Genomic DNA, 20218 nt, shown 5'->3' with positions numbered 1-20218 from the left:
TTCATTCAAGAGAATGACAATAATGAGACAACATACCAAAACCTATGGGATGCAGCAAAAGCAGTTCTTAGGGGAAGTTTTATATCTCTAAATGCTTACATAAATAAAATAGAAAAAGAGGAGATTAATGAATTGGGCATACAACTAAAAAAACTAGAAAAAGAACAAATTAAAAATCCTCAACTAAACACCAAATTAGAAATATTGAAAACCAAAGGAAAGAAGCTTTTGTTAAGAACCTACTATATGATCAACTGGGGAATGGCTGAACAAGTTATAGCATATGAATGTAATGGAATACTATTGTGCTATAAGAAATGATGAACAGGCTGACTTCAGAAAAACCTGGAAAGACTTATATGGTCTGATGCTGAGTGAAGTGAGCAGATCCAAGAGGACTTTGTACGCAATAACAGCCACGTTATGCAATGACTAAGAATGTTAAACTGAACCCTTCTCAGCATTACAAGGATCTAAGACATCTCCAGAGGCCTCAGGATGGAAAATACTGTCCACATCCAAAGAAAGAACCATGGAAATCAAATCGCTATCACTTATTTTTACCTTCTGTTGAGTTTTGTTTCATCTTTCTGATGGTTCCGCCTATTGGTTTTAATTTTTACTTACAACTTCACTAATGTGAAAATATGTTTAATGGGTATGTAAATATAAAGCCTATATCAGATTGTGCGCCATCTTGGGGAGGGTGGGGGGGAGGAAGGGGGAGAAAAATTTTCAACTCAAAAGCATATGGAAGTGATTGTTGATAATTCAAAATAAATTAATAAAATTTTTTAAAAAAGAAAAAAAAAGAAAAATATGAAGAGCAATGAGAAAATTTCTATTTTAAACAGCAAAAAAAAAAATTCAGGAACATAAATCCAAAGTAATTTTTCTTTCAGAATCATAGTGGTAGAAGTCATCCAGTGTACCTTCCAGGAAGCAGATGGTTCCTCCAAAGAAGGAGATCGCATAGCCCTCCTTAATAATGTGTTCCACTGTCTCCAAACCCACATGTGGGCACATAATTTAATGTCAAGTATCAATATGCTTTATGTATTCATAATTAGGTAGAGTGTGAATAACAATAAAACTGGTTTTCTTTATTCTATTATTTAGTCTGGTTTTCAGAAGAGTTTTGGTTGACTCTCTGGATTCTTAGGAACACCATTAGAGCATTTGAGTGATAAATGCACTGATCTTCCATGTTGCTAGATGAAGAGTTCCTATTGCCACATTTTAGTTACTCCTATGATAGGAAGGTTGGTATGAAGCAAACTCTGATACTTCTTTCTTCTTTATTAGTGACTATGGATGACTCATTCAGTTTCTTCTTAAAATAGTTAAGGCAACAAGGAAGGTTCTCTACTTTCAGTGATGTTAATGTTTATGCAGCACTCTCTTCCTTTTCAAATTTATCATGTGAGAAACTGATGAATGCAATTGGAATTTTCTAAATCTTGTCTCCCTACTTTGTAGCACTACTGGAGGGAAATGGCCATGACCAAAACATTATCTGGAAATCCCCAGCTACTTGATTACCCTAAGTTAATTCCTAAGCCAACAACTGCATCATCTTTTCTGATATTTTATTCTTGGGCATACTCTGCCTAATATCATTAATTGATTCTCAAGGCAAATAAAACCCCCACAATTATAAGGTTAGATGAAAAAATGTTACAAGGGGTCATCAGTTCTATAGGAACAATGATATAGATGAGAGATTGACCAAATGACATGATAGCAGGTTTTACAATTTACAGTAAGGTTTGGTTAGAGCTGTGAATGATGCTACTACAAACAATGGAGTACGCCTGAATTATTCCTCACCTTCTCTATTTCTTAAAGAAATCTGTCTTACAAAATTTTAGCAAATAGGCTATCTTCTTGTGCTAAGTTACTATAAAATATTGCCACTAGTGATAATTGAAGCACTATTAGAATGTTCCACAATAATAACCTGTTCCCAGTAAATGTGTGGATTTGATCATGACAATAGCAATATTTTACACCTCAGTGCTTCACAGTTTTCAAATTCATTATCTCATTTGATTCTCACAGTAACCCTGTGCAGTAGGAGAACATATATTACATGACAATTTTTTCCCCTCATTCCTCACAGTCTTCCTTTTGTGGATTTCTAACTTTGAAGTTCACTGTGGGACAGAGCAACTTGGGTCAGGTTCTCAAAATGATTTTAATCTGCCCATGGGGGTCATTTTTTCCCCACTCATTCTCAAGTGGGTTGATTAAAAGAAAAAAATACTTTTGTTAAAGAAGGTGAAAACAGAGCCAACATGGACTCTTTTTAGTTGAGCATGTAATTCAGAAAGAAGTCTTAAATAAAAAAAAACCCTCTGTACTTTTTCTTTCAATAAAGACAATGAAACTCTTCCTCTAATTTTGAAGTGGAAGGTTTGTGTGTGTGTGTGTGTGTGTAATTATATGTATGTATGTATACATATAGTGCATATGTATGTGTTTCATAAACATACATACACATATATAACATATGTAGATAAGCACACTTCTATCTCGGTGTTTCTTTATATAATATACCCAATCTATCATATTCATTTTGTGTTTGTTTGTACTTGTGTTTATGTATATGTGAGAGAGATTTATATAGATATAGCTATATAAAATAGGCCCATATATAGATAATGTATCTATATATGCAAAATGAATACAAAGAAGTAGTTGTGTCATTGTATCTATAGATAACACATACACATACAATTAATAGAAGGTAGTTTGGGTCTATGTTTTATATATGCACACATATATATAGATTATATAATCTATATAAATTTTTATATATTGTATACAATATATACTCAAACTACCTAGTAATTTTATGTGATATTTATCTATCCATCTATTTACAACCATTGCATATCTATGTTAATCTATTATCTATATGTTATCTATTATCCATTATCTATATGTTAATCACATCCACATTCATTATCTATATATACATTCATGCAATTCATTTTATACACACATATTTTTATCTATCTATCTATCATCTATCTAAAATTAATACAAGATGGTTGGGATTGCTTTATATAGACATATACATAGATTATAAAATCTATATAAATCCCTATAGAAATTATCTATGTAATAATATATTATTTATATAGACCCCAAACTACTTTTTATTCACTTTTACAGAGATAATATATACTTTAAAACTAGAGGGAAACTTTCATTGTCTTTATTTAAAGAAAAGTACAGAAAGTTTTATTTTAGACTTTGCATTTCATTATTTATTTAAAACATTTTTTAAAAATTGAGTTCCAAATTCTCTCTCATTCCCCTTTATTGAGAAGGCAAGCAACATGATATCAATTACAGATATGAAATCAGGCAAAATATATTTGCATATTAGCTATGTTGCAAAAAAAAAGAGGCAAGAAAAATAAAGAAAATGAAAAAAATATATACTTTTTATTTTAGACTTCTTTCTGGGTTATAAATTTATAACTCTTTCTGTAAAAATCTATATAATATAGACTCAAACTACATCGTATTCATTTTACACATATAAATATGTAAAATGAATACAAAATAGTTTGGGTCTACTTAATATAGCTATATACATAGATAGACTTATGTTTATATTTGTTGATATTTCCAGATAAACATTATCTATCTATCAGACCCAAAGTATGTTATATATCCATTTTGTATATATTATCCATGTCCTTACATATGTTCAAGTTGTCTCCCCCCATTATGATGTAAGCTTAAAGGCAGGGACTGTTTCACTCTATTCCAGCAATTAGAACAATGTCTGGCAGAAAGTAAGTGATTAATAAATGGTTTTTTATTTATTGGCTGATTTAAATGTGTGTATAAATATTTCTGTATTGTGCATGTGTGTGTATCTGTGATTTATTTCCCACACAGACACTTTAGATAAACATAAAATCGGTGCTGGGTTGACACATGCAATAGATGTCCCACAGCTGAGGCATCAGAACTTTCCCTGCTTAGGATTCTACTTACGCGGTGAGTCGCCTCCTCTCAGTAAGGCGGATTACTGTCCCATCTGAAGAGATCTGTAGTGCAGGGTGAGCAGTCTCTCTCAACAGGAGAAATCTGGTTCCTGTTGCATATTAAGAAAAGAGGATTACAAACACTATCACAGCTAGGAAAGATTTGGATCACTTTGACCCTACAACCATCAACTGGATAAGTAAAACTTCCTCTGAAAGAAGACATTGAGATATACAGCTTCTAAAGAGCACTTCCAGGTGTGACTGATTGGGCAGTGGGAAGAGCAAATTTCAGATTTTTTTTTTGCTGATTTTTTTTAAGGCAATTGGGGATAAGTGACTTGCCCAGGGTCACATAGCTAGTAAGTGTCAAGTGTTTGGTCTGAGGCCAGATTTGAACTCAGGTCCTCCTGACTTCAGGGCCGGTGCTTTATCCACTGTGCCTCCTACCTGCCCCCAAAGAGTAAATTTCTAGGGTGAAAAAAGCTACCCATACATTGGACAGCTCCAGTTACTATGATGATGTGAGTTTCATTAAGGAGCTGAATACCCCTCTTTGTAAATCACAATTTCTAATGACCTGATTTTGGTACTGACCATGACTTGGCAATATTGCTATGATTGATCTAGAGGATATCCCACTAGTTGCAGATATACCAGACATTCTAGAAAATATAGTAAGGCAATCTAATTCTAAGAATGTGATTTGATCAAATCCAAGTAAGACAATCCATATGTAACAATGGTCATGTCATAGAGTATGCACAGGGATATGATAGAGCTGGGAACTGGTCACTTCCACTGACTGCATGTTGCCAGAAGAGGCCAGAAGCTAGGCCTATCTTGATCCCCACCCAAGTTCCATTATATGGCAACTGCTACAAATATAAGCAGTTCACTAACTTAGATGCTACCTATGACATGTGGTTTCATCAAGTGTGGGAACTCTCTCTGTCATGCAGATAACAACTCTTCCATGTTTCCTCATTCTATTTGATTTTTATACAAGTTTTCCCATGAATTCTTTACAGAGAATCTTCCCTTTGAGCTAGAAACTACTCTCTGGAGGTTTTGTCTTTCTTATCCTTTCTTCTTTCCTGACCCTACCTCCTTCTTTCAGTCAATAAGCATTTATTAAGTGCCTATCATATTCTAGGGACTGTGGTAAGCAATGGAAATACAAAGAAAGGCAAAAAACAATCCTTGCTTTCAAGGAGCTCAGTCTAATGAGAGAGACAAAATGCAAATAGCTATGTACAAACACAATACATGCAGAATGAATTCGGCATAATCTCAGTGGAAAAGTTCTAAGATTAAGGACTGAGAGAGACTTCTTGAAGCCTTTCTGATCATATAGAAATTTTATGGTGTCTTTTATTCTGCTTTTTATGAGGGACAGGGTAAAAGGAGAGAGAGAATAGAATAGATGGGAGGTATAGGATGGAGGGAAATACAGTTAGCAATAGTAACAGAAAAAAAATTTGAAGCAAGTTTCTCAAATAAAAGCCTCATTTCTCAAACATATAGAGAACTGAGTCAAATTTATAAAAATAAGAGCCATTCCCCAATTGATAAATGATCAAAAGATATGAAGTTTTCCGATGAAGTAATCAGAGCTATCCACAGCCATATGAAAAAGTACTCTGACTAACTATTGATTAGAGAAATGCAAAATCAAACAATTCTGAGGTAGTACCTCATACCTATTAGATTGGTTAATAGGACAGAAAAGGAAAATGAGAAATGCTGGAGGGGATGTGGGGAAAATGAGACATTAATGCACTGTTGGTAGAGTTGTGAACTGATCCAACCATTCTGCAGAGCAATTTGGAACTATGCCCAGAGGGCTTTAAAACCTTGCATACTATTTGACCTAGCAATGCCACCACAAGGTCTGTATCCAAAAAGAGATTTATAAAAAGAACAGAAAGAGAAAGGACCTGTGTATACAAAAATATTTATACCATCTCTTTTTTTGGTGGCAAAGAATTGGAAATTGAGGGGATGCTGATCAATTGAGGAATGGCTGAACAAGTTGTAGTACATGGTTGTGATGGAATACTATTGTGCTATAAGAAATGATGAGCATGATGCTCTCAGAAAAACCTGGAAAAACTTACATGAGCTTATACGAAGTGAAATGTATGGTGTACAACACCACAGCAATATTGTGTGATGATCAGCTGTGAATTTCTTAGCTATTCTCAGTACTACAATGATCCGAGACAACTCTGAAGGACTTACAATGAAAAATGCAATCCATCCCCAGAGAAAAAAATGCATCTGAATACAGACGGAAGCATATTTTTTTACTTTATTTTTCTTGAGGTTTTTTTTTTGGTTTATATTTTCTTTTACAACATGACTAATATGGAAATGTTTTGCATGACTGCACATGTATACCTTATATCAAATTCTTTGCCTTTTCAAAGGGGGGTGGAGAAGGAAGAAGGGAGAGAATTTGGAACTCAAAGTTTTAAAAACGAATGCTAAAATTGTTTTTACATGTAATTGGGAGAAAACAAAACACTAAACAAAAAAAACCTAATTCCACCAACTTTTATCTTCACTTCCCCAAAGAGAACCTGTGAACTGTTCATCTGTTTATCTGACATGTTTTTATGTCTTATTATTTCTTTTATGATGAAAATGTTAATATGGATGTGATGTTGTTGCTTTAGAAGTCTGGCAATGCATTGGTATTTAGAGAAAAAATGTACATCAAGAGTATCAATAGCATTTAAGTGGTCTGGCTTAATGTGAACCATTGACTTCATGTGTCAACATTCCTGAGCAATCTCTAAAAATGCAAATCCTAAAGAAGTGATCCAATCCAAAGAAGTGATTCTTAATGATTATAGGTGAAGTGAGCATCTCAAGGTCACATAGCTCGTTAGTGACAAAGCAGGAACTAAACCTCTAAACTAATGCTCTTTCCACCATAATGCTATTTCAAGTATCAGCCACCAGCACAATCCAGATTGCTACTGGTGAGCTCCATTCTCCCTTTGACAGCAGAAATTTTCCTTGGATGGCAGGTTGGGGAAGAAGGAAGAGTGCATTTGTAGATAGGAGCCCATAATGCCCTCTAATGGTAAATCAAGAGAGCTACGTGGGAAAATGGGAATTCTTGGGGAAATCAATTTAAATAAAACAACAACAATAAAAGAAAAGTTAGTTAATTTCGGAAAAGGATACTTTACCTCTGGTGGAAATGAGGGCAGCTTCACTCTGCTCACTTGTCCCAAAAGCATTGACAGCTTTTGCATAGAAAAAGTAGTTATCATTGGGCTGGAGATTAACTTTTAACTGAAATCCTTTAATTCCAGAGTAAGATCTAAGTATAAAGCAAACACAAATAAGCACATTTTAGCAATAAGATCCAACACTCAATCACTAATTAAACTTTATGTAGAAATAAGTACTCTTTTTTATTCTTTTTTATGACACAGTTGAGATATCTTAATCTCTCTCCTATGATACCAATCTATCACTCAGTTCTCTTTCTCTAGACATTTCCCTTTCTAAGCTTTCAAATCAGTGAACTGAGCACAACAAAACCTCGTACTACAGTGAGAAAATCTATGCATTTGGAGTCACAGGGGTGAACTCCAAAGTCCCTAGAGCTCCAAATCTATAATTTTTTTGAGCCATCTCCAAGGCAGAAGGATTATGGTTGGACTCATTCCTTATTAATGTATCAATTCGAAATGGGAACACTGTAGACATCTGGGTTTTGTGCACTTGGAAGATTGTGCACTCGGAAGGGCACTGGGTTGATTAGATAAAAGCAAGAATAGTAAGGCATTACTCTGTGTTTTATCTCATAAGATGATTTTTCATTGTTGACCCACCAGAGAGCACTAGAATCTGCATAATGTTCAGGGCTTGTCCAGTAGGATTTATTGTTTCTTTAAAACTGTTTCTGCTTCTATTGATTTATGTCATGTTCAAAAAGTCTTCCAGAACATCGTTTTGAGGAGAACCAGAAAAGGTGCTTTTGATTTATAAGGGAAACTAATTTAGAAGTATAGTGACCTTCCAAGAATACATTTATTTTCTCTAGGATTTCAATTTCCTTTGATCTTGGAGGGTCCTTTTAGACTAAGAGGATACATATACTTAATAAATAAACTTGAACTTAAAAAAAATCAAAATGGGTCATGACTAAGTTAAGTGGTCATCATATCAAAGGCCAAGAAGATTCATGGAAACAGGTTTTCAGGAAGAATAATATTGCTTAAAGCAAATTTGCTCCTAGCAGGAAAGGAAAAGTTTAGCGACCAAGCAAATAACACAAAGCTACTAATCTAGTCATCTAAATATAAGAAGAAGGGGGGGAGCACAGAGAATGACGAGTTGTGCTGTCTTATTACTGATGAATTTAGCTAATACCTTGCAAGCCCCCAATCCTATCAATATGAGCAAGTTTTCATTGATTCATTGTGGTTTCATGAACCTCATCACAATAATATGCTTTTCCCTCTGCCTGTTTTCTACTTTCTTGGGCTGCTTTGAAATCCTTGTTCCAACCATTTATATAATTATGGACAAGTGCATTTTGCTCAGCTTCTCCAAAGACAAGCCATACTATACCAGGGGTTCTTTTAATTTTTTTTTAAATTTTTAGGCAATTGGGGTTAAGTGACTTACTCAGGGTCACACACCTAGTGTCAAGTGTTTGGTCTGAGGCCGGATTTGAACTCAGATCCTCCTGACTTCAAGGCCAGTGCTCTATCCACTGCACCACCTAGCTGCCCTATACCAGGGGTTCTTAATTTGCAGTCTGTAAACTTTTTTTAAAAAATATTTTGAGAATAATATATCATTATAATTGGTTTCCTTTGTAATTCTGTGTATTTTATTTTACGCATTTAAAAACATTATTCTAAGAAGGGATCCACAGTTTTTATCAGACTGCCAAAGTGGTCCATTATACACAAAAAGAGATTAAGAACCCTTCCTCTAGGGGCAGCTAGGTGGTGCAGTGAATAGAGCACCAGGCCTAGAGTCAGGAGGACCTGAGTTCAAATCTGGCCTCAGACACTTGACACTTACTAGCTGTGTGACCCTGGGCAAGTCATTGCCTAGCAAAAAAAATAAAGAAAGAAAAAACTCCTGCCCTATATAGAAGTTCAAAACGGAAAAATCAATGTGAGAGCACACCTTAGAATAGTGGTCTCTAAAGTTATCGCCCTGAACCCCCAGTGGGCCATAAAATGACCCCAAGAGATAAGCAATCAGGCTAAATTCAACCATCCCAATAACAGCCAGCCATGGAGCTTGCCTCCCACACCACTCTAACCCAACTCCATCCATTGTGTCCATCACTATCTCTATCCCCCTCCCCCTCACCGGTCTCTCATAGCTGTGCAAGTCCCCACCTTTCCGCTCTGAGGCAGGAGTCCCTTAGGGACATTTAACTTGATGCCACCAGTAGCTGTGCGGGCAAAGTTCTCCAACTCCAGTGTACACACACACACACATACTCTGCCCTCATGGTCAGCAGCAGATGCCCCTAGGGGGGCTTTTCATTTTTAGTTTTTCAGTGTAACAGATAGGTGGTTCACAAATCCTATTATATTATCTTTCCCCTCCCTGCAAGACCCACAACTCTTCCAAATTTCCCTATTCCTGTTGAAGGCATCACTGTTCTAGCAACCTAGATGAAAATCCTCTCCGTCATCCTGAGGATCATCCTGAGCACCTCACTTCTCCGCCCCATCCAATCAGTTGCCAAATATTGTTGATTCTACCTTTACAACATCTTTCACATCTGTCCCTTTCTCTACACTCAAATAGACCCTCAGTTCAGGCCCTCATTGCCTCTCACTTGGACTAGAGCAATAGTTTCCTGCTTGTTCACCCTGTTTCAATTTTCCCTCAATTTCAATCTATCCTCCACACAAGCATCAAATTGATGTTCCTAAAATGCAAGTCTGATGTCACTCCCCTACCCAATAAACTCTAGTGACTCCCTATTGCCTCTAGGATCAAATATCATTTCGTCTTTGGCTTATTCTTTTAAAATTTCTAGTTTTATGTAAGTTTTATAAAGTATATGGTTATTAGTACAGTTATATATTATGTGATTTATAAATAATTAAATATACACATATTAGGTATTCACATTCAAAAAATTTTCATCGATAAGAGTATGTGATCAAAGAAATGTGGAGAGCATTAACTTAGAAGACTAAAAAGTCATCGTGCGTAACTGAGGATGGGGCAGGGGGGACAGAAGCCAAGACCTACTTGAGTGGTTCATGTTCAGTGCCCCATTTTTGGAAAGGCTAAAACATATGTCTCAGATTTTATTGGGTGCTATTTTAGGTCCTGCCTCATGACCATGAGAGCACTCTATCTTTAGATACACCAAGAATGGATCAATGAAACTGAGCCATGGGGTCAACAATAATTAATTATATTTTAATTAAATAAAGACAAAAACATCCCTTTGATTGGAGGATGCAGTTCTTGAATTCAAATGGCTAGATACTGTTGAAGATTATTCAAATGGTTACATTTTTAATAGGCTTATAGGTTTTAAACAGGCTTACAGATTTAAAACTACTATAAAATACATGGTGATTTAACCTAATAAGTAGAAACAGTTACCAATAGCTAGCTCCCCTTTGCTTTGAAAAGTAATTGTGCCTGACCTGAATTTCTGCATATTTTCCTTACTTTTTTTTCTAAGGAATCCCTTGGCCCCAATTCTCTTTATATTTAAAAGACTAGATTAGCAGACTTGCATTATTTGCATGGTTATGAAACTTCTCCTTTTCTGCTAGGAGCAAGTTTGCTTTAAACAATATTCTTTCTGAAAAGCTGTTTCCATGAATCTTCTTAGCTTTTGACATGATGACCACTTGCTTAATCATAAAATGATAAATAATTCCTAATCATAAAAATAATGACGATAATAATAATGAAACAAGGCACTAGGAACACACATATTTTAGTGCTTTGAAGTTTCAGTGTGTCTCCACATGCATTGTATGGGATATGTATTGATACTCACAATAACAGTGGAGTAGGTAATAAAAGGATTATTATCCTCATTTCACTGGTGAATGGGCTCAGAAAAGTTGTGACATGTTTAAGGTCAAAGATGTGTATTGTCAGAAGGACTCTACTGCAGTTAGATTTATTCATTCAAAAGCCCCATGAATCAGGTCTCCGGACCATCACTTCCTCTAGCTGGCCACACAGGGACATAGACACAGAGGCACGTTAAGTCAAGAGTAACTTGGGCCATGGGGAGACCTTCCAAAAACAGAATTCTTCATACTGGAGCTTGTATGCTCATTGGCAAAAGATTCATCCGATATCCACTAAGGGGAACTAAAGTACAACTGTATTCAGCACAAAAATACAGTCTGCTTTCTGCTATGTCACAGCATAAGGACTAAAGGGAGGTCAGGAGAGCAGATGAAGTAAATCCTGACTCAGTTTTTTTTTTTGTTGGATCTCCTTTTGTTGCCCAGACTGGAAATGTAGTGATTACCTCCCACTACATTGTTGATCCACACAGAAGCTCTGACCTGCTCTGTTTCCTACCTGGTAGGTTCACTCTTCTTTAGGTGGCCTACTGCTGTCCAGGGCTCACCACATTGGCCCTGAACTTATTGCAGGTACCCAATCAGCTTTAGTCCTGATATAGCTCAGAACTCCCCAATTTAAGCAACCTACCAACCTCAGCCTCCCCAAGAGCAGATATTACAGATATTATACCACCATGCCCAACTATTTCTCATTTCAATCAAACTTATAATTTCATTGGTTTATGAAACTTCAATAAGGAAATTCCCAATGCTGATAAAGATACCTTCTCTGCAATGTATAGTCTTTAGAGAGTTTCCCAAGCTCTAGAGGGTGTGACTTGCTCATGCTCATACAGCCAATATGTAGCAAAGGAAGTACTCAAACTCAGGTCTTTCTGCACCCCTTCATTTTCATTCCTAAGTAGGAGACAAAACTTTCTTAGCTTAGCATGGGCTTATGAGTCCAGTGATTTCAGTGAAGAGTGAAAGTTTAATCAAAACAACCAAATGCTGAGTGCTAATTCATTATCTGCTAAAAATAAGCTTTGCACTCAAGTTTTTGTTTTTGAAAGAAAAGAGAGGAATAACATGCTGCTGAAACATGAAATAGGATGAAATATGGAAGTCACTAGAACTTCACAAGTACCTTCAATGCTTCTGTTTAGTCTCTGATATCAAAGCACTGAAAATGGAAGGCATTCAACATGTTGGGTTGCAACCCAATGTGTTGTTTTGTTTACACATTCAACATCTTTGCAAGCACACAGAGCTGAATGAATTAGGCTCACAAACAGAGGTTTGTTTCCATGGCTTTCAATTCAGAAAAAAAAATGTTCTTTGATGTCAATCAAAGTCTTCCCATCAACAGTCGTTGCCTTTTTTTTTTAACTGAATGAAAACTCCAAACATGTGGGACCAGCGCTCCAGATGGCCATATTTGAATCTGAAGCGCTGCACTCTTCCTCACACTGGGATTCAAAAGGAAAGCAGAACTTCCTTCCAATGTATAGAGGCTATAGGGAGGCAGAATTCAGCTCAACAAAATGAGGAACTTTCTATCCTTTTGTTGTTCAGTCGTGTCCAACTCTCCATGACCCTATTTGGGGTTTTCTTGGCAAAGATACTGGAGGGGTTGGCCATTTCCTTCTATAACTCATTTTAAAGATGAGGAAACTGAGACAAACGGGGTTAAGTGACTTGCCCAAGGTCACAGTAGCGTCTGAGGCCAAATTTGAAATCAGGTCTTCTTGACTCCAGGGCTGGCACTCTGTCTACTGTACCACCTAGCTGCCCTGGTGAATACCTACTGCTCCAAAACCCCATATTGTAGTCCTAGAAGCATGACTTTATGCAGTATCAGGGGAGACATTCTTTGGAAGTGTTTTTCTGTCAATCTTTAAAGTCCTTTTGGAACTTTGAGATCTTCGTTTTGAGGAGGGAAAAAGCAACAAAAGGTTTGTACTACAATTTTCTACGAAGATGCAAAAGCCATTTTTAAAAGTTTCTTTAACCACCTTTTTATCCATGCAAGGCCTGTGGGCATGAAAGTGTATTGAAGGAGGTGGGGTTCTATCTTCTATAAACAACCTGTAGAACCAAGGCCCTTTTTACCCTATAGCAGGTGGCTAAGTAAAATTCCTTTTTAAAGCAGCTGGTTGGCTATCCCTGGCATTCCTGCTGGCACCACCTACAGTCAGTCAGCCAGTCAAAAACAAAACAGCTGTAAAATCTCTTGGGATAAACAAAAGAAACTGTAGGTACCCATCCAAAATGCATATAAGCTAAAGGAGGAGATGGGAAAAATACATAAGAACAAAGTGAACCTATTTATCTAGTGGTAATTATGTACTACTTCCTCTACAATGGAACTGGACCTGTGGCAGGTTGGTACCTTCTCAGTAGCTTAAAGTCTGCGAGAGTTGCCTGGAACAGTGTTGTTAAACTAGTCCATTCATAAGGATAACTTAAGGCCACATGTTGACTTAGTTTTAAAATATAATATTATCTATGTTTTATTATATTTTTATTAATGTTGTCAAATATTTCCTAATTATATTTTAACCTGGTTTGGCAGCTCTTGGGAGTGTTTTGGGCCACATGTAGATCCTGTGTTTGACACCTGTATCTTAGAGCATTGAGAAGTTAAGTGACTTACCCAGAGTCACACAGCCAATATGAGTCAGAAGTAAGCCTTAAACCCAAGTCTTCCTAGACTCAAGGCCAGCTCTCTATGCATGCAGCCATACTGCCTCTAACCTTTACAAAGCCTAGACTCAACGAAATGCTCATGGAGTTTCACAGTTAACTGTGGGTTCTACATAAATATGTTTGTTTTACTCTTACTTTTGAAAACCTTTCCACAAAGTCCATCCTGAGACACTGTAAATGTCTTATGTATATGTCTTATGTACAGACATTGTAAATGTCTTATGTATAATAAAATATTATGTATAATTGAATGTAGTTTTCTTCCTCCACCTTATCAAATAGGACATATTTCAATGTCTCAAAGCCTCACTAGCTTTGAAACCCACTTATCATCTTAAGACAGGGTTTCTTAACAAGGGGTCAGCGAACTTAAAAAAAAATTGATAACTTTCAGTGTCACTGGTTTCCTTTGTAATCCTATATATCTTATTTTATGCCCTTTAAAATATTATTCTGAGAAGTGTTCAATATAGGCTTCAACAGATTGCCAAAGACAACATTGTCTTTGGAGATATTCTTTGTGAGCTTCTGTGGCCAAAACAGTCATTCCACCATAGCCACTCTGGTGAGAAGTTTCTCTAAACTGTGTAAGGCTGGCCAATAAGGCAGAGTCTATCACTGGGCCTCTTTTTGATGCCTTCCCCATCCTAAGAAGAGGTCTCAGAGCGTGTGTCCCATCCCCTCCATCGGAGAAGTTAGGGTCACCTCTCTGTCACAAGGAGTCATCAGAAGGGGAGGTTAGTGGAGGCCAGCAAAAGTATTAACCTAGTGAAATGTTTCTTTGATGACTGGGGATTTCTTACAGACTTGGGGTGATGGTCTAGAATGTCAGTTTGTTGTGGGGCAGCTAGGTGGCACGGGGGTTAGAGTGCTAGCCCTGGAGTTAGGAGAACCTGAGTTCAAATCTGCCCTCAGATACTTACTAGCCATGTCACAAGGCAAGTCACTTTACCCTGCTTGCCTCAGTTTCCCCATTTGTAAAATGAGCTGGAGAAGAAAACCATTCCAGTATCTTTGCCAAGAAAACCTCAAATAGGGTCACAACTGAAACAACCCAACTACAGCTGTAGATGCAGAAAGCACCCGAGATTGGACTGAATACACTGACCTTGGGATTTGATCCCTGGTATCTTTTTATTTTCTTGTGCTTTGCCTCTTTTTCCTTGAAAAAATTTATGTGGATGGAAGGTTAAGGGGAGACATCGGGTAAGCATATGTTGATTAAATGGGTCAGGTAATTGAGGGTTGAAGGTCCTGTGATATAATAGGAGTTCTTAGCCTGTGGTCTACAGGCTTGATTTTTTAAATATATTCTATTACATTCAAACTCAAATTTATTATATTTATTTATATTATTATTCATTATTATTATGCTATATTCTTATATAATAATCTTATAAATTGATTATTGTTTATATTCTATATTTTATTTTATATAAAATATATTTATATTCAATTTTAACTCTTCAGGTTTCATTTTATATTATTTTTATTTTTATATAATTTTATATAATTTATATCATATTATTTTTATAAAATTACATTTCTAATATAACTGATTTCCTCTGTAATTCTCTGTATTCTATTTTATACATTTAAGGAGATTATTCTGCAAAGGGGCCTATAGATCTCATCATTCTGCAAAGAGCCCACAACATAAAAAATGCTCATGACCCCTTGCTTGGTATAATGGAAATACCAGAAGACAAGTCAGGAAGCCTGGGTTCAAGTTTTATCATGGGTAGGAGCCTGCAGCCTCCAGACCACATGTGGTCTTCTATGTCCTTGGGTTCAGCCTTTCAACTGAGGCCAAGTTTTACAGAACAAATCCTTTTATTAAGGGGATTTGTTCTGTGAAGTTTGGATTCAGTCAAAGGGTGGCACTTGAGGACCTAGCGGGCCCTATGTGGCCTTGAGGCCCCAGGTTCCCCAGCCCTGTATACTAGTTTAATCAGTCATTAGGCACCTACTTCACACATGTCAGAGACTGCTTGGATACAAAGACAAAAGGCCCTGCCCTCAGAGGATTACATTCTATCAGGAAGACAATGTATTCATGAAAGTATAAACAAAATAAACACAAGGCTACTTTGTGGGAGGGGAAGGTGAGAGACAACTGTCAGTGTCACTGGGGGAGATCAGGAAGGGCCTTGTGTAGAAGGGGATACCTGAGCCAGGCTTTGAAGGATACTAGACATTGTGAGCCAGGGACGGGAAGGAAGAGCATTCCAGTCTTGGAAGATGACCTACGACAAGGCTAGGATGTCTAAGAGGGAATGTCACATGTGAGAAATAATCAGCACTTCTGCCAGCAGCAGACTCTATGACCTTGGATTCATCTTTCTGGGCTTCAGTTTCTTCATTTTACAAAGGATAAAATCGAATTGGACAATCCCTAAATTTCCTTGGAGCACTACCATTCTATTATAAGTGTTAAAGAAATAGGGTATTCATCAAAGTAGTCAGAGAAAAATAGGCTTAGTCTAAAATAGTGCTATGAAAGATGGACTAAAAGCCAATGCTCTCAATGTCATTGGACCAAATGCATTCTTGGAGAAAAAAAGAGTTCTGCCAAAATGTAGTCCAGATCTACTGAAACAGAGATGTCCCATAATTCAGGATGAGAACATACAAAGATATGGCACCTACTCCAAGTGGTTCTAAGGCCTTTGGTGAAATAAGGCCACTAATCCTTACATCCATTTGCTAGGCACTCAGACAGCAGATGTCCACTTTACAGATGTAGAAACTGAGTCACAGTAGGTTTACTTTCTTCAGTAGACCATACTAAGCAAAATTGTGCATTTCTTTGATTATCAAGGATTGCCAAGACAGCTGTGCAATCTGCACAGGAATTGACTGATTTCTAACTTTTAGTCAGCCCAGAGCTTTATCCAGCTTTATCTAGAAAGGAAAAAAGGGAGGAGGGCAAAAGCTGAATTCACTTCTGCTTGAGTACCAAATTCATTTCAGAACTCCTACTTGTTCGTGCTTTTCTGTACAGATGGAGCTGCAGGTGGTCCCAGCATGGCAGGCCCCACTGTGATAGCAGCATTCCTACCCTACTCAGCCAGCAGCATGAAAGCCAGAGAGAAGAATCACACCACAGGGATGGTCATTATGGCCTCTCTGACTCAGGGAAGAGGTCGGGTTTGGGGAAGTTTGCTCCAAAATCATTTTTGGCTTATTGAGTCTCACAGATTTGTCATCGGATCCATACTTTCTCCCTTCTCAGCCAGCCCACACAGCTAGTCCCGGTATTGTATTTCTCTCAGCTTTCCATCCTCCGCCCCCAGCTCTGCTGACTTCTCTGCACCCAAGAGAGACAGAACAGCTGAGAAAACAGCACAGTGGGGGGAAATTTTTTTTAAGTATTTTGAGCCCACCCGACCTGGGAAAAGCATTCAAAGAAAAGTATGAAAAGGTGAGGTGGAGCTCCCGGAGCCCACGCATGGTAAGCAAGGGATTGTCGCTCTCGCCTACTGCAAAATCCCGTCGGGGACAATTTCAGGGACCTGATCTAAAATGCATACAGAGATGTATTCACACACATATGGATTGTGGAATTGCTATTTCTGCCACTAAGTCATGGGGTTTTGGTGCACAGTATGTCAGAACCCCTTAAGCACCCAATATTAGAGGTAAGTCAACCTCTTTTGGCTTAAATCAGAATATCCAGTCACTACAATAAAAAGGAATCCAGAGCTAGGCTGAAGATAAATTCATTCTTCCCTCGTTATTAGCAGAAATCGGAATCCCTACTGAGGAGAGAGAGGGGGAGGGGAGCAAACCATTCAGTCTTCGTCCTTTTCTTCTCATTTCCCTCTTTTCAGACCTCTCTTCTCATGCCAGTACAGAACTTAGAAAGATGCCTGAGCCACTGATGATATAAGCTCACTTGGTTCTTGCTGTACCAGAAGCTAAGAACACTTCAGGAGTTCTAGGTCCTTTTGGACACTGTAAGAGTGTCAACTGAGAGAGAGGAGGCAAAGACAGTGGGAGAGCCCTACTGCTTATTCCCTCGGAAATCTTGCGCAATTCACTTAACCTTTTGGGACCTCAGTCTCTTTATCTATAAAGTTGGACTAGATGACCTGCAATGTCCTTTTCAGATCTAGACATAGGATATAATTGTAGTCTCAGGTGGCAGAGATTTTAGAAAACTTCCCCAGGAGCGCAGAGATTCTGGAGGACCTTCCCGGGATGATAGAGGATGGTTGGGCTAGGCTGCTCATAGGTATTCAAGAGAATGCAGTTTGGGAGTTCAATAGACTTTTTAAAAAACAATATTTTTCCCAATTACATGTAAAAACAATTTTAACATTTTTTTAATGGGAGTCTAATAGACTTGAGGAAATTACTTATGCCCAAGATTTGGGGAGCTAGGAAGGGGAGACAGAGAAGCAAGAGTGAGATATAAGTGGATGAGCACGTAGACCACAGAGAGGGAGGAGAACATGGGCAGCTGGCTGGAGTGGAGTGGAGCTGAAACCAGGCCAAAGCAGCTGCTGTGGCAGTTGGTGCAGTCAGAGGTCAAGCAATAACTTGTTCTTCCCCTTGGTTTTCCCAGTATACATTACTGGGAAAATTTTTAGCACATAGTTTAAAATTCAATTCCTTTCTTCAACAGTCATGCCCCAGACTAGCTAGGAGTAAAGAAGGGACCCTAATTGTAATCCTCACTGAAGTTTTATATTGCTTGTTTCAGTACTTATCTTCATTTCTTTGTTAATCAATATTGCTAATAAATTATGTGGCCATTAATAGTGATTTTGTTTAAGCATTCAAATGTAAGGTGTGATAGTAAGAAAGGGAAAACCATCATATAGGAGAAGAGATTCCCCTGGTTTTACTCAGAGGTGGGATCCAAGACAATTAGAAAACAAGTTTCTGCTGTTTTTTTAAGCTTCTGAGGTTGTTCCAGAGAGTCCACACTAGACTGCTGAGAGAGACAGACAGAGACAAAGACAGACACACAGAGAGAGACAGAGGAGGAGAGAAAGGGAGAAGGGAGAGAAAGGGAAAGAGACAGAGATAGGGATATAGAGACAGAGACAGAGACAAGACAAAGAAACAGAGCGATGGGGATATTGAGAGAGAGAGAGAGAGAGAGAGAGAGAGAGAGAGAGAGAGAGAGAGAGAGTCAGAGACAGAGAGAATGAATACAGAGATGAGCCCATAGTAGAAAGGGGTAGAGATTGGTATGATTGTCCCTGAGTTCACCTGAAAGGCACTGTATCACAGAACCATATCCCACAAGAGCTGTGCTATAAGCCTATAAATAAAAAAAGTATTTACTAAGCATCTCTGCCTTTTCCCATTATGTCCAGACCCTTAAGCTGCTAAAGCTGAGCTTGGCCTTAGCCCCTGCTAATATTGAGAAGAGACTGGTTTCAATACTATATTGAGCTTAAGAACCCCAAGATGGAATAGTATCTGAGGGTGAAAAATAGACTAAACTTGTTTTACCAGTTACTATGAAAAATTTACAACCCCACAAAACCCCCAGGAATTATACAAGTGCTAAAATATAATTAATTCAGCATCTTTTTTCTATTTGTTGGACACAGGTGAGCTCCCCCTCTCCACCCCACCCTGACACACACCTTGAGCATGTAAGTAAAAGCTAAATTAAACTCTCACTAGTTCCAAGGAAAATGCTTGACTATAATTTATTAAGACGTATCTGGCAGACCCATAGGCTTATTAATTTCATTGGTGGGTAACAGTATAATATAATTATCTTGATTTTCAGCAATCTAACACATGGATAAGTAAGGACCTCATTTGTCAAATGCTACTTGAAGACTTACATTCATGGAATTGGAGGGGGGCACTGCTTTATTAGTTATATAAGATCAAAATTCACTTGTTATCAAACCCCAGGGAACTGGGGACCAGGCAGGAAGCACTGAGCTACCAGGGTGAGATACAACTCCCTAGAGTTGGCAGTTTTTCAGAATATTACTGGAATGTCATTTGCCTTTTTTTTTTTTGGCGAGGCAGTAGGGTGAAGTGACTAGCCCAGGGTCACACTGGTAGTAAGTATCAAGTGTCAGGTCTTTCTGAATCCAGGACTGGTGCTCTATCCACTGCGCTGTTTAGCTGACCCCTCATTTGCCCTTTAAAAAGAAGTAAAAAGGGCAAACAGATTCATCATGAAATTTTCCCCTTTATAGCTCACTTTGCTAGAGTATTTGTTGTTATTTTAGTTGTGTCTGACTCTTCATGACCCCATTTGAGGTTTTGCGGCAAAGATACTGGAGTGGTTTACCATTTCCTTCTCCAGCTTATTTTACAGATGAGTAAACTGAGGCAAACAGGGTTAAGTGCCTTGTCGAGGTCACACAGCTATTAAGTGTTTGAAGTCACATTTGAACTCAAAAAGATGAGTCTTCCTGACTCTAGGCCAGGCACTCTGTGCCCTATGGTGCCACTTAGGGGCCTTTTGCTAGA

General features: G+C 37.8%; 1 protein-coding gene across 1 annotated transcript in view; it reads right to left on the bottom strand.

The window, feature by feature from the left end:
* The window catches only part of CMYA5 (cardiomyopathy associated 5), a 116955-nt gene that overhangs the window by 9918 nt on the left and 86819 nt on the right, over window positions 1-20218 (bottom strand). Inside the window, exons 10-11 of the mRNA XM_020998454.2 lie at window positions 7211-7344; window positions 4018-4117 (exon numbers count right to left, since the gene is read on the bottom strand). Of these exons, the coding sequence (XP_020854113.1) occupies window positions 4018-4117; window positions 7211-7344 (234 nt within the window). The remainder of the gene's footprint in view (window positions 1-4017; window positions 4118-7210; window positions 7345-20218) is intronic.

Source organism: Phascolarctos cinereus, unplaced genomic scaffold (genome assembly GCF_003287225.1).
Source record: "Phascolarctos cinereus isolate Bilbo 61053 unplaced genomic scaffold, phaCin_HiC Scaffold_4;HRSCAF=312, whole genome shotgun sequence".
Lineage (NCBI taxonomy): Eukaryota > Metazoa > Chordata > Mammalia > Diprotodontia > Phascolarctidae > Phascolarctos > Phascolarctos cinereus.
This window is presented reverse-complemented; position numbering and strand designations above follow the sequence as displayed.